Source organism: Vespa crabro, chromosome 24 (assembly GCF_910589235.1).
Source record: "Vespa crabro chromosome 24, iyVesCrab1.2, whole genome shotgun sequence".
NCBI lineage: Eukaryota > Metazoa > Arthropoda > Insecta > Hymenoptera > Vespidae > Vespa > Vespa crabro.
This window is the reverse complement of record NC_060978.1, coordinates 1,002,087-1,014,272: the sequence shown is the minus strand read 5'-3', so window position 1 is coordinate 1,014,272 and position 12,186 is coordinate 1,002,087. Positions and strand designations below refer to the sequence as shown.

Genomic DNA, 12,186 nt, shown 5'->3' with positions numbered 1-12,186 from the left:
CGACAATACATTTTCTTTTTGTTTTTCTTTTGTTTGTTACTTCATTGTATTCTTTCTTAACTTGTGTTTTATTATACTTCATTTATATATATATATATATATATATAATATATTTCTTGTTATATTTTTTATAGTTTAATTAATGTTAAAATAACATTAAGACATAATAGTGCGAAGAACGCCATCTAAGATGTTGATCGTAAGACGAATATTTTGATTGGTTGTAATATGTATCACGTGATAATCATGAAGAACTCATATCATGCATCGATTGGATAAATTCTTTGGTATGAAATCTAATAGAAATATAACCTATTACCATTTTCGACCAATCACGATTAACTCGATCGACAGTCTGGCCAATAGTAAAACTTTCAACGGTATATCCTTCTTAACTTATATTTTTGTGATATCAATAACATTTTGAAAAGAATTTTCTACGTAATATGAAAATGTATATATATATATATCTATTCTATTAGTTCATTTTAATTAATTATTCTATTTCTTCCGTAATATCTATACGTTTCTTAATTTATCGATAATAAAAATTAATAACGAAATACTATGAAAAGTTTGACTTGTTATAATGCTGATCGACGTTTAATCGTTGATCAAAATTTGATTGGTAATCCATGAGAGATTGATCGAAGTGTTTGTTAAATTTAATTAGAAGAAAAGAAAAAAAGGAGAAACACGCGAATATCACAGAATGATCATAATCGAAGATTAGTAATTATTAAATATACACGTGAGTTTATTTTACGTTTATAAAAACGAAAGAAATTATCGTTCATTTTGAATATGAAATTTTACGCTGTTATAAGAATTGTTATTTATTTAACATTGAACTTATAATCGTACGATTATAAAAGGAAAAAAAAAAAAAGAATTTACATAATTTTCTTATTACAGTCAGTACGTAATTTACTTATTTATGGTTGAATATTAAGCCAACATCGAGAAATCCAAAATTTGTTTTTATAATACAACGCGCAAACGATACGTATATATATATATATATATATATATATATATATATGCTCAAGACATTTTATTTAATGAATTTTTTATTTTCATATGTATATATATATATATATATATACATACACATAATTATATATATACATACATACACATAGTTATTATATATATACATACATAGCTTTATATATACCTATGTGTGTGTGTTTGTGTGTGTATGTGTGTGATACAGCGACTATGAACATAGAATACAATATACGATTAAGGATTAACATAATTATGATAAACAGTAGAGGTCATTGTCTTACAAGAAGATTATAATATTTACGTATGTTGTCCGTCTTGACATAAGAATGTTCGGTGAAATACATTCTTTAGGTTCTTCCGGCCGGATGAACTTTCTTCCCCTTTATTTCTTTCTACTTCCTTCTCTTTGTCCTACTTCTTATGTCGTATTTATGTTGTATACGCCAGATATACAACAGGATCACGCGAGTTTTAAGCACGAACGATTCTCACATGTATACTTTTGACAGTAGTAGTCTGTTATTGTTATATTATATCCAATTATCCTCTCTCTCTCTCTCTCTCTCTCTCCCTCTGTCTCTTCCTCTTTTTCTCTCTCTCTCTCTCTCTCTCTCTCTCTCACCTGGGCGAAGATCTTCTCCTATTGTAAAATTCAAAATGTTCCTAACTATTACTGACAAAGTGCAGGAAGTGTATGACGATAAAATAATGATGATTGAAGTTAACAAAGATCTCGAGTCCTTCTACGGCGGTTAAAAAATGTCCATCCCAATTGGAGATAAATACTCTTATAATATTATTTTTCGTATGATTAATACTTACCACTATGCCTTAAAAAAAAAAAAAAAAAAAAAAAAAAAAAAGAAAAGGGAGAGAGAGAAAAGAAAAAAAGAAAGATAGTAAAAACAAAACAAGAAAAAAAACAAAAAGATGGAATTAAGGATAGACGGGGGGAGAAGGGGGGGGGGGAAATATTCTAAATGGAAATGATCCTGTGCTCGAGTTTTCCACTTTGATATAAACAACATTTTAATTTCACTTTTTATAATGTAATATTTATATAATTATTATTCGCATCTACGAGCACAGAATTGTGTTTAAAGAAATAATTTATTTGGCATGTATATATATGGATACGTATGTATATATATATATATATATATACACACACACACATTATATACATATATGTATATACATGTGTATATATATATATATATATTTATATATATGTGTGTGTATGCATATTTATATATGTAAGTGATATTTGTCACTTGTTACATGCCACTTTTCTTAATTGTATTTAATATACGGAAGATACATTCAACCGATTTAATGTGGGTATTTAACGGACGACACATTTTTCGTCGATTAATCGATCGATTCTCTTCAAAATCGATTTCTTTCTTTCTTTCTTTCTTTTTGTTTCTTTTTTTCCTTTTTTTCTTTTTTTATCTTTCTTACCAAGTAGTAGGATTTGATGCATTATACCTGGCACGTATGACAGGTTAATACAGTAGCTATAAATATATACATTTTTAAAAAAGAATACATAAATATATATAAATGCTTATATGTGTAATTATAATATATATATATATATATATATATATATATATATGTATATATATATATATATTATACACAAGATGTTTCATTTTTAATCGACACCGCCAAAAAATATTTCCGTTTCTATTGATCTTATAAGATCAATATTGTTTATAAACAATAATGTTTTAACATAAAAGATTTTCAGATATATCTGACAAAATATATAATTTGTTAAATCTCTCAAAACAATTCCATAACTCAATTGAAAAATATCGATCAAAAAGATGAGCAGTAATAAGTGGCTCGTAGGATACGTATTGATATTTTTTTTTCTACAATTTTTGCTAGGCTTAAAATATCGATTTTTATATTGAAAAAAAGAAAAGAAAAGACAGAAAAAAATAATAATAATAAATAAGTAAAAATAAAAATAAATAAATAAATAAATAATTGTTTACGATGCCCGTATATAATAACAACAGCATCCTCTGTGAGATCGCTGTCGTATATAATTACATTTCTCATTTTTAAATCTAAACAAACTTTTATTTAATAACATTTGTTTATAATCCAAATAAGATCGGAGATATTCATTCGTATCTTTTAAAATGAAACAACCTGTATATTTATATAATCATAATATAGTCGTATTGCATTTTGCACAACATAACAATTATTATACAACGTATACATCCGTAGTAATATCTACGTAAAACATAACGCGAAAAATAAAATTAAATACTAACAATACTATATAGATATCGTCGATATTATAAAAAGTTTGTAAAAAGATCGTCACACATCTATGCCAGACATAGCGTTCTCTCTTTTTTTTTTTTCTTTTTTACTTTTTTAACGTTTTCCTTTCTCTTTTCTTTTCTTTTTTTTTTTTTAATCCCTTTCCTCTTCGCAATTTCCAAATGATATTTACGTTATATTTTTCGTTCTTTCCTTCTTTCTCTTTTTATTTCTTTGTTTTCCTTTTTTCCTTTCTTTTTTTTTTTTTTGTTTCTTCAAATATTTTGTTTCACAGAGAGGTGTCTCATCGATTCGACGCGTGTCCGTTTAAACGCGATTTATGTTAGGATCATTATTCAAGATAAATAGATAATTGAAAAATATTTATTGCATTTTGAAAAATATACTTTAACGTTTCCTTCGTACTATTATGCGGGCTAGACATTTATTTACCACCATTTCAACGAAGATATAATCGACGTATCATCGATATCCATCTTCTTAAATATCATTTACGTATTTCAATTTTTCTTTCTTCTTTCTTTTTTTCTTCCCTTTTCTTTTCCTTTCTTTTTCCTTTTTTTGTCATTTTTTTTTTTAGAATCTCGTAGCAAATATTATTTCCACTTTCGTTTTCACCGGACGCACGAACTATGAAAATTCTATTACGTCATTTCTCTCTATGTAGATATATTTGAGACGAGGATTTTGTTGATTGATCAAATTGATAAACAAATTTTGCAGATGCTCGCCGCGGATTAATATTATTTTCTTTCCTTTTTTTCTTTTTTTTCCTCTCTTTTCCCACCGCTTGAGATAATATCTATGTTTTGATTTTGAATAATTTTTCATCGACTATTTTAATCGAATGTATTGTGTGCATGTGTAGTATATGTATGTGTGTGTATGTGCATGTATACATATATATATATATATATATATATATATATATGTACATACATGTGAAAAGAAACAAAAGGAAATATCATGGATGAGAATTTTTTTCTTTTTTTTTTTTTCTTCTTTTTTTCTTCCTTTTTTCTTTTTTTTTCTTTTCTTTCAAGGAGAGAAATATCGCGAACGTGGGCACGTATTTTAGCAGAGTAATAACCACGTTTACCTACCATAGAGGAGAACATATACATAACGTTTTCTTTCTCACCTATAGAATTTTTCGTCTCGCATGCATCTTGGGATGAACGTGCTAATTGCAAGGCAGAATGTGCAGTGGTGCTCTATCAAATTCATCGAAACGAAATCTTTCCCCATTGGAGAACATGAAAATTAGAGCAAAGGGAGGGAAAAGAAAAAAAAAAAAAAAAAAAAAAAAAAAAAAAAAAAAAAAAAAAAAAAAAAAACTTAAATAACAATAATAATACTTAATTATCATTATTTATGATTTATCATTAAAATTCCAAATTTTTCTAATAATTATGCTCTTTATAAATTCAATTTAATGATATAAATACGTAAATATCTTGGGACAAATTTATAAAGCATAATTCTCTTCAAGCTATATAATAGACGAACGAATATATTGATACATACACACGCGTCGATTTTATTCCCGGAGGATATCTTTAAATATAAACGTAAATATTTCCTTTTCCTATAACAACTTAATTATTTATTAAATCATGCTATCTCATAATATATCGGCAATAATGCTTTAGTCCAATATACACATACATACATATATTAATTTTTGCGGATGTGAAGAGAAAGAAATAATAATAATAATAATAATAATAATAATAATTAAAAATAAAAAGAAAATAAAATAAAAGTAAAAGAAAAAAGAAAAAAAAAATATATATATATATATAAAAAGCATTTACAATTTCTAAATCATGAATATACGAAGAGTACACACACAAAGACAGAGAGAAAGAGAGAGAGAGAGAGAGAGAGAGAGAGAAAGAGAAAGACAGAGAGAGAGAGAGGGAGAGAGAGAGAGAGAGGGAGAGAGAGAGAGAGAGAGAGAAAATAGTTTACGTACATGTAAATTGCTAAAGTATACGTATGTACGTATGTACATATGTATACACGTGACACGTTTTTTCACATATAAAAAAATAAAATTTCTTCGAGTTTCATTAATCGGCAAGATGTTTCATACTTAGTTTTCAAAATACTCTGTGTTTATATTATTAGGTATCTATTATATAATGATGGATATCCGTATTGCGCGCTTATACGCGAAAAAGCAGGTAATAAAGTCATGTAAGTTTTTTCTTCTTCTTTTTTTTTTCTTCTTTTCTATTTTTTTTTTGTTTTTTTTTTGTTGTTTTTTTTTTGTTTTTTTTTTTTTCTTTTTTAGATAATTAAATGGCAGTGTCTGCTCGTTAGTCTCTCGAGAATCATAAGCAATGATGGACCCTCTTTTCTAACGACAATCGCGTCGTTACGAGTTTTTTTTTCTTTCTTTCTTTCTTTCTTTCTTTTTTTTTCTTTCTTCTTCTTCTTCTTCCTCTTTTTTTTTTCTATTCTTTTTTATTTAAATCGAAAACTATTATTAACGAAATAATAAATGATTACGAACGTTCGCCGATTTCCTTTTGTTGATTCGACGACACCTCGTTGTTCGTAAATATTGTTTTAACACTATCTTTATCACTTTCGCCGATATTCTCGATCGTTTTATCCTTAATCTTATTGTTTTCCGTTTTCATCGATGCATTTAAACTCTTTAAAAAGTTTCCCAAATGTTCGGCCGCTATCGGATTGTTCGCCCATTCGTTCGTGGGAAATGCCGCCAATAATCTCTTTTGTAACATTTCAGATGTCATTTGTTTACCGTCCGACAATTTCGTCGCATTGGTTTTACTTTTTTCACCGTCAACGGAAGAATTTTCGCCCGTAGAAACGTCCATCGTTTTATTCGTTGATTCGTTAGATTTAACATTACGTTCTGACTCCTGCGTAGACGAGGAAGTTTGTTGTTGATCCGTATTTGGGCAAACTTTAACGACTGAACTGTCCGCAGCGACGGAACTCGAGTCCGGACTGGCAGGAGACTTTGTGCTTGAGACCTCGGCATTAGGATTGTTTTTTAAAGAGTTCGATGAGGCCGGCATATCGTTTCGATTTTCATCCGAACGATTGATCGTAACACCATCTTCTTGTTTTCTAATTACTACTCTATTTTCATCTACGCAACCATTGCCATTACTCTCGCTTGGAGGTGGAGACGGTGAAGCGGTCGAGGAAACTCTCGGACTCGCAGCTTCGCGATTATATTGTTGTTGTTGTTGTTGTTGTTGCTGCTGCTGCTGTTGTTGTTGCTGGAGCTGTTGTTGTTGTTGCTGCTGCTGTTGTTGCTGCTGCTGTTGTTGCTGCTGCTGCTGCTGTTGCTGTTGTTGTTGCTGTTGGTGTTGTTGTTGCTGCTGGTGTTGTTGTTGCTGCTGGTGTTGTTGTTGTTGTTGTTGTTGTTGTTGTTGTTGCTGTTGTTGCTGCTGTTGTTGACCCACGGAATTGTTACGGTCGTTCGAATTATCCGGAATCAATTCTAATCTCAGATCACGCGATATATTAGAAGACGTTGTTTTATCATCGATGCTACTCGTAGTTTTTCCATTTTCCTTTCGAACAACGAACTTGTCGTTGCTATCAAGAACCGGTGAGTATTTTGGCTGAGCGAATAGTCTCTCAACGATATCGGCCGATGTCGGTGAATTATCGTTATTACGGAAAGTCATATTTTTGTTTGTATCGTTCACAATTTGTCTGTTCAAGCAATTAGACATAGTCCGTTCGGTCGATTGATGCTTCGTGATAGGAACTGCTAAAGGTGCAACCGAGGATCTAGCGGGCTTCACAGGAGCACACTGTGCAGCTAAGTGACTCTTACCAGGTACGTTACCACCAACACTAACACTTTCGGAACTTGCTATGTTATTAGATATACAGCTATTCGGAACTGTATTATCTCCGCCCCCGTTACCGCCTCCGCCTACGCCTCCAGCACTACCACCACTATTTCCTCCACCTCGCGGTAATCTCATAATCGCGTCCATTTGAAATTGTTGAAGATTCGGTGCTTGGCTCAGAGCGTATAGGCTCTGCAAGCTTGGAAACACGGATGATAGACTATTATTAGCACGATTTCCATTCATTGAGCCAGATAATCCTGATGGAGCGTAAACTGGAGTACGTCCTGGTGTAGGAAGAGGACAATCGCTGACGCGATGAGCCGCCGGCGTTAAAGAACCTGGTGGAGCTCTGTAATATCGATGACCGCTCATCAATGTAACTACTTGTCCTTGATCGATGATACCTGGTATATTTTCTCTTATCGGCGATTTCGCTTTTAGTTTCGTCACTGGCTGAGGTATTCTCAAAGGATGTATATCCATCTTTTTACCACCACTCAAATCCAAGATATCTCTGGATTCTTGTTCCCGTTTCCTTTTCCCAGTAGGTGTTTGACGCTGATGATTGCTCTCGCGATCTGGTTGTTTCATTTGTCTAGGTTTAGGAGGTGCAGGCATCCTGATTTGTCCAGTCTTCAGAGCTTTCAATACACGAGGATCGACACATCTATCGTTAAGTGTAATACTTGGACTCACCTTTCCTAAAACGTTTTTTCGATTATCTTTGATATCATTGATATCGTTTGAACATCCACTATTTCCGGGAGATTTCGGAGCCGTCAATGTTATACTCAAACTGGCAGGTATATTTAAACCACAACCATCCAAAAGGTTCCTCGTGTCATTTGAAAATAATGGATTCGATGGTGACGTCTTGGGCGTCGCGACATTAAGCGTACGACTGGGACCTGAATCATTCACCACATTCATAGGCTTCTTTGTTGGTATGATTTGTTGTTCGGTAACACATTTTCGGGAAGCTTTGGCAACACTTTGTGGTGACACATTTGCCTTTTTCGCGGATTGCGTCGGAGGCGTTTGTTGCCGTTTACGTTTAACTTCACAAATGGGTAAACCAGGTGGACACTTTCTCTTAACAGCACCTACAGGAACTACAGGTGGATCATTTGGAAAAGTATAGACGTCCATCTTTACAGGACTATTGTTGACATTGACATTAGGATTAACGTTAATATTTCTAGTTGTATTTATACCAATAATGCGTGTCTCAGCATCGATAAATGGTTTATTAATATTAGATTTTATATTATGAGATGGATTCGTTACTATGTTATTGTTAGATTTTTTATCATTTATTAAATTTCCAAATACGGGATTACCATTCTCCGTATTGGTTTTTTCAATCGTTCCTTCGATTTCCATACCATTTGTTTTAACGTTATTATGTTCTTTCTTATTAACGATAGAATTCGTTTGTGCTGTATTTTCACTAATTAGATTTGCATTTCCGGTGATCATTTTAGGGCTTTTATCGATAAGTATATTCTCAATCGTTGGTTCTTTGGCCGCCAATTGAAATCCTTGAAGGAACTGTTTTTTCCGATCGTTTTGCTCGGTTGTCTTTTTTATTATAGTTTTCGATACATTAAACATAGGCTTTACCGTAGTTGGTTTGTCCATAAAAGTAACTCTGCGTTTCTGTTTCTCCTGTTTCTCCATCGTTTGAAATTTGTCCTTATCTTTTTGAAGATGCTGGAATAGCAATCCGCCAGATGGTTCCCTTTCAACCTGTCCACAGTGTAACAAAACATTACTAATTACTTTTGGTTTCTTTAAATTTGTATTAGCAGCTGAACATTGTTTTAGAGTTATTTTCACTCCGTTGGAATTTTGTCCATCCCCAATACTTACAACACTGAATTCAGGGCTCGTGGGTTTGACGTCGCAAGAATTTGGATTTTGTTCTCTGGAATGCCAATTAGGGGGCGGATTCTTTAACACCTCGTAATTCCCATCCGAATTTTTCAATATTTTTATCGGCGTTTTGACTTGCTTACTCCCCTCCTCGCCGTTAACCGTAGATGTTATCATCGTGTTAGTTGCGGTGGTCGTACTCGTGGACATTGTATTCACTGTTGTTGAAGTCAGTATCGTCGTAGTAGTAGTTGTAGTCGTAGTCATAGCCGTAGTCGTAATCATGGTCGTAGCTGTAGCCGTATCCGTAGCCGTGGTTATAGCAGTAGCCGTAGTAGTCGTAGCCGTGGTTATAGCAGTAGCCGTGGTAGTTGTAGCCAAAGTTGTAGACGCAACTGTAGCTATAGCAACAGCTGGAGATACAGTCGTAGCAGTTGCCGTTGCAGTGACAGATGTTGCAGTGATGGTAGATGCAGTCACAGAAAGTGTGATCGCTGTCGAACACACAGTAGTAGTAGTACCTATCGTTGACGTCACCGTCGTAATAGAAGGCAAGGTCATCGGTAATGTTCTAGCGTCCGTCGAAGATGGCACATCCATTTTCTTATCATCCTTTTCGGCCACTTTCGATATTTTTAGACGACTGCAAAGGACCACTGGCATTTGTAATTTCACCTTGGACGATTCAACTTCATTTTTCTCTACGACATCGTCCTTGTCATCCTCCATCGTTTTACGTTCGATCTCGAGTATTTGTTCCGCATCATCATCCCGCACATTGTCGCTGACCGAATTGTCGCTCGGTGGCAAACTAGCACCTAATCCAGGCGTGGATGGCCTCTCGTGCAAAGGTGCTTCCAAGGCTTGTTCTTCTTGAGCAACCCGATAAAAGAATCTCATAGGAGCGTTCTGTAAAATAATGTAATCGCAACTTTTATCTTATTCGTACGTCAACGCAAAATTCCGTTCAATAAATCATTTCGTTTTCGGCAAAGGAATTTTTTAAAACCGGTCAATTCATCTTTCAAATAAACTACACCCTTCTGTTAAAGTGATTACCAAATACTCGGACAGGAGACGGTAGAAAATTTACCTGAACGGTTTTACCTGAAAGATGGATCGACGCGAGTCCCATAGTAAAATGGTTTCTTTCATTTTCATTCAAACGAAAAACTTTAAAGAATATAAATTATAGAGGAAAGTAAAAATATGTTAAGGTAAGAAAAAATCTTTACCCTTTTCCAAGCGTATATGTAGGCTACGTCCATAAGTGTCCAATGTTCTGGTAGGGGTGCTCTTCGATGACATATTTCGATAGTGTATCTCGTCATATCGACGCTGTATTTCAAAGCTAAGAACTTTTTAAGATGCGCTATCGTAACCAGAGCGGGACATTGAAGATACCGTCTATTGCTCGTGATGTGGCTACTAGCATTATTACTATTACTACTATTATTGTTATTATTGCTATTGTTGTTGCCACTATAGTTGTTGCTGTTGTTATTGTTATTGTTGATATTGTTGTTGTTGTTGCTAGTACTACTATTGTTGTTGTTGTTGTTGTTGTTGTTATTATTGTTGTTGTTGACAGTGTTGCTGTTACTAATATTGTTGTTATTGTTACTATTGTTATTGTTAGACGAATGGTCAGATTCGTTTGTACTCAACAAGATTTTCAATGGATCGGCACCAGGTGGAAGGTACTCGAGACTCAAGCTGACTGCGTCTTCAGGCGCAAAGATTAATCGACCGCTCACATCTTCCCCTCGTTGCTCCGGAGTCGCGACATCTGCTGTTTAAAAGGAAGACGATTGACATTCAACGCATCTAGGCTGAAAAATTTTCTCCCAAAATTTTCATTGATAAAAGAAAAACATAAACTTACCATGCTCGGGATGTCTTCTGTAAAATTCTCTTCTTCTGCGCATCTCCTTATGATAAAGTCCAGGAACTAGTTTGTACACGATATCTTGTAAAGCTTTGTCAGCTCTATAACAATCGTAACAAAGGTGGATTTTGATTTTACAACTTTCTATAATTATAATAATTTTTTGTAAATATTAGATCAAAAATATTGTTAACGTACTTGATGTTTGGTTTAGCCTTATTCAACACATGATTGCAGGAGGGACAGCGTGCCTCCGCATTAAGGTGTTTTAGGATACAGCTTCTGCAAACTGTACAGAAACGAAAAGGAAGATGAATATGTGCGATCATTGATAATTAATCCTCAATAACGTCATATAACTTCGAAGTAAAAGTATTTTCTATTTCTATATTTTTAAAATTTTATATATTATTTCGTCGCAACGAACTTTATTCGATTGTTAATTTATTTAAGAAATTTTTGTAATCTTTATCTTTTTATTTTTTTTTTATTTTTATTTATTTGTTTTTTTTTTGTTTTGTTTTTCTTTTTTTACTTTCTTTTTATATTTTTACTTTTAAATATAAGCAATATCACAATCTTCACGTCGTATATTATTTTATTTTATAAAAGTCAAGAAATTGATAGTTTATAGGGAATTTAAACATTTAGAGATTTTTTTTCATACTTATTATTCTACTTACAAGAATGCAAGCACTCAACGACCGTCGTCGCATCTATCAAATATCCTCTGCATAGAGGACAGATGAGATAGGGATTCACATCCCGCAAGTAAGTTCTTTTTCCAACCCCTGCCATGTTTTTCTTAGGGTCTCTCTTCGACCGTTTGCGACGGGGAAACTGTAATAGACAAAGTATTTCATTTTAACGCGACGAAGAAACGTCGTACGTTATAAGTTCAATGATTAATGATGAAAATCATTGGAATATCGGACGATAAGATAAGAAGATTGAGATTTCGCGAGAAAATTACGTGGATAAAAGATAAAGAAATAGAAAAAGTAAGAGGAAAATAGAGAATGACGACACACCGATGGCCATTCGTTTCGACGGCCGTGTGATGGTCTATCGTGGCCGATACGGTTCGCAAAGAGAGGTCTAATCGCGCGACATGCGAACGGTTGCACCGGTTGTCCCGTGTCACATACACACACATACACACGGCGCTTATAACCCACTTTCCCGAAGGTTTCTCAGGTAGCTAGAATCCCGTTGGTTGCGTCCCGCTCGTCGCCGCGGACCCGCCATTCT

General features: G+C 33.4%; 1 protein-coding gene and 1 long non-coding RNA gene across 5 annotated transcripts in view; one reads left to right on the top strand and one right to left on the bottom strand.

Annotated features, from left to right (window-relative positions):
* Nucleotides 1–64: 64 nt before the first annotated feature.
* LOC124432164 lies at nt 65–5,268 on the top strand. Its single transcript, XR_006944201.1, has 2 exons — nt 65–751; nt 4,469–5,268. It is a non-coding gene; the product is annotated as an uncharacterized LOC124432164 (long non-coding RNA).
* Nucleotides 5,269–5,761: 493 nt separating this feature from the next.
* The window catches only part of LOC124432162, a 13,628-nt gene continuing 7,203 nt past the window's right edge, over nt 5,762–12,186 (bottom strand). The window contains exons 2-7 of one of the 4 annotated variants that reach the window (XM_046980808.1): nt 11,619–11,775; nt 11,134–11,224; nt 10,933–11,036; nt 10,283–10,839; nt 9,045–9,956; nt 5,762–8,921 (exon numbers count right to left, since the gene is read on the bottom strand). In XM_046980808.1, the coding sequence (XP_046836764.1) occupies nt 5,835–8,921; nt 9,045–9,956; nt 10,283–10,839; nt 10,933–11,036; nt 11,134–11,224; nt 11,619–11,733 (4,866 nt within the window). In that variant the 5' untranslated portion in view covers nt 11,734–11,775 and the 3' untranslated portion in view covers nt 5,762–5,834. Of the gene's footprint in view, nt 9,957–10,282; nt 10,840–10,932; nt 11,037–11,133; nt 11,225–11,618; nt 11,776–11,966 lie in introns of all 4 variants that reach the window. The other 3 variants (XM_046980805.1, XM_046980804.1, XM_046980807.1) reach the window with 3 other exon arrangements.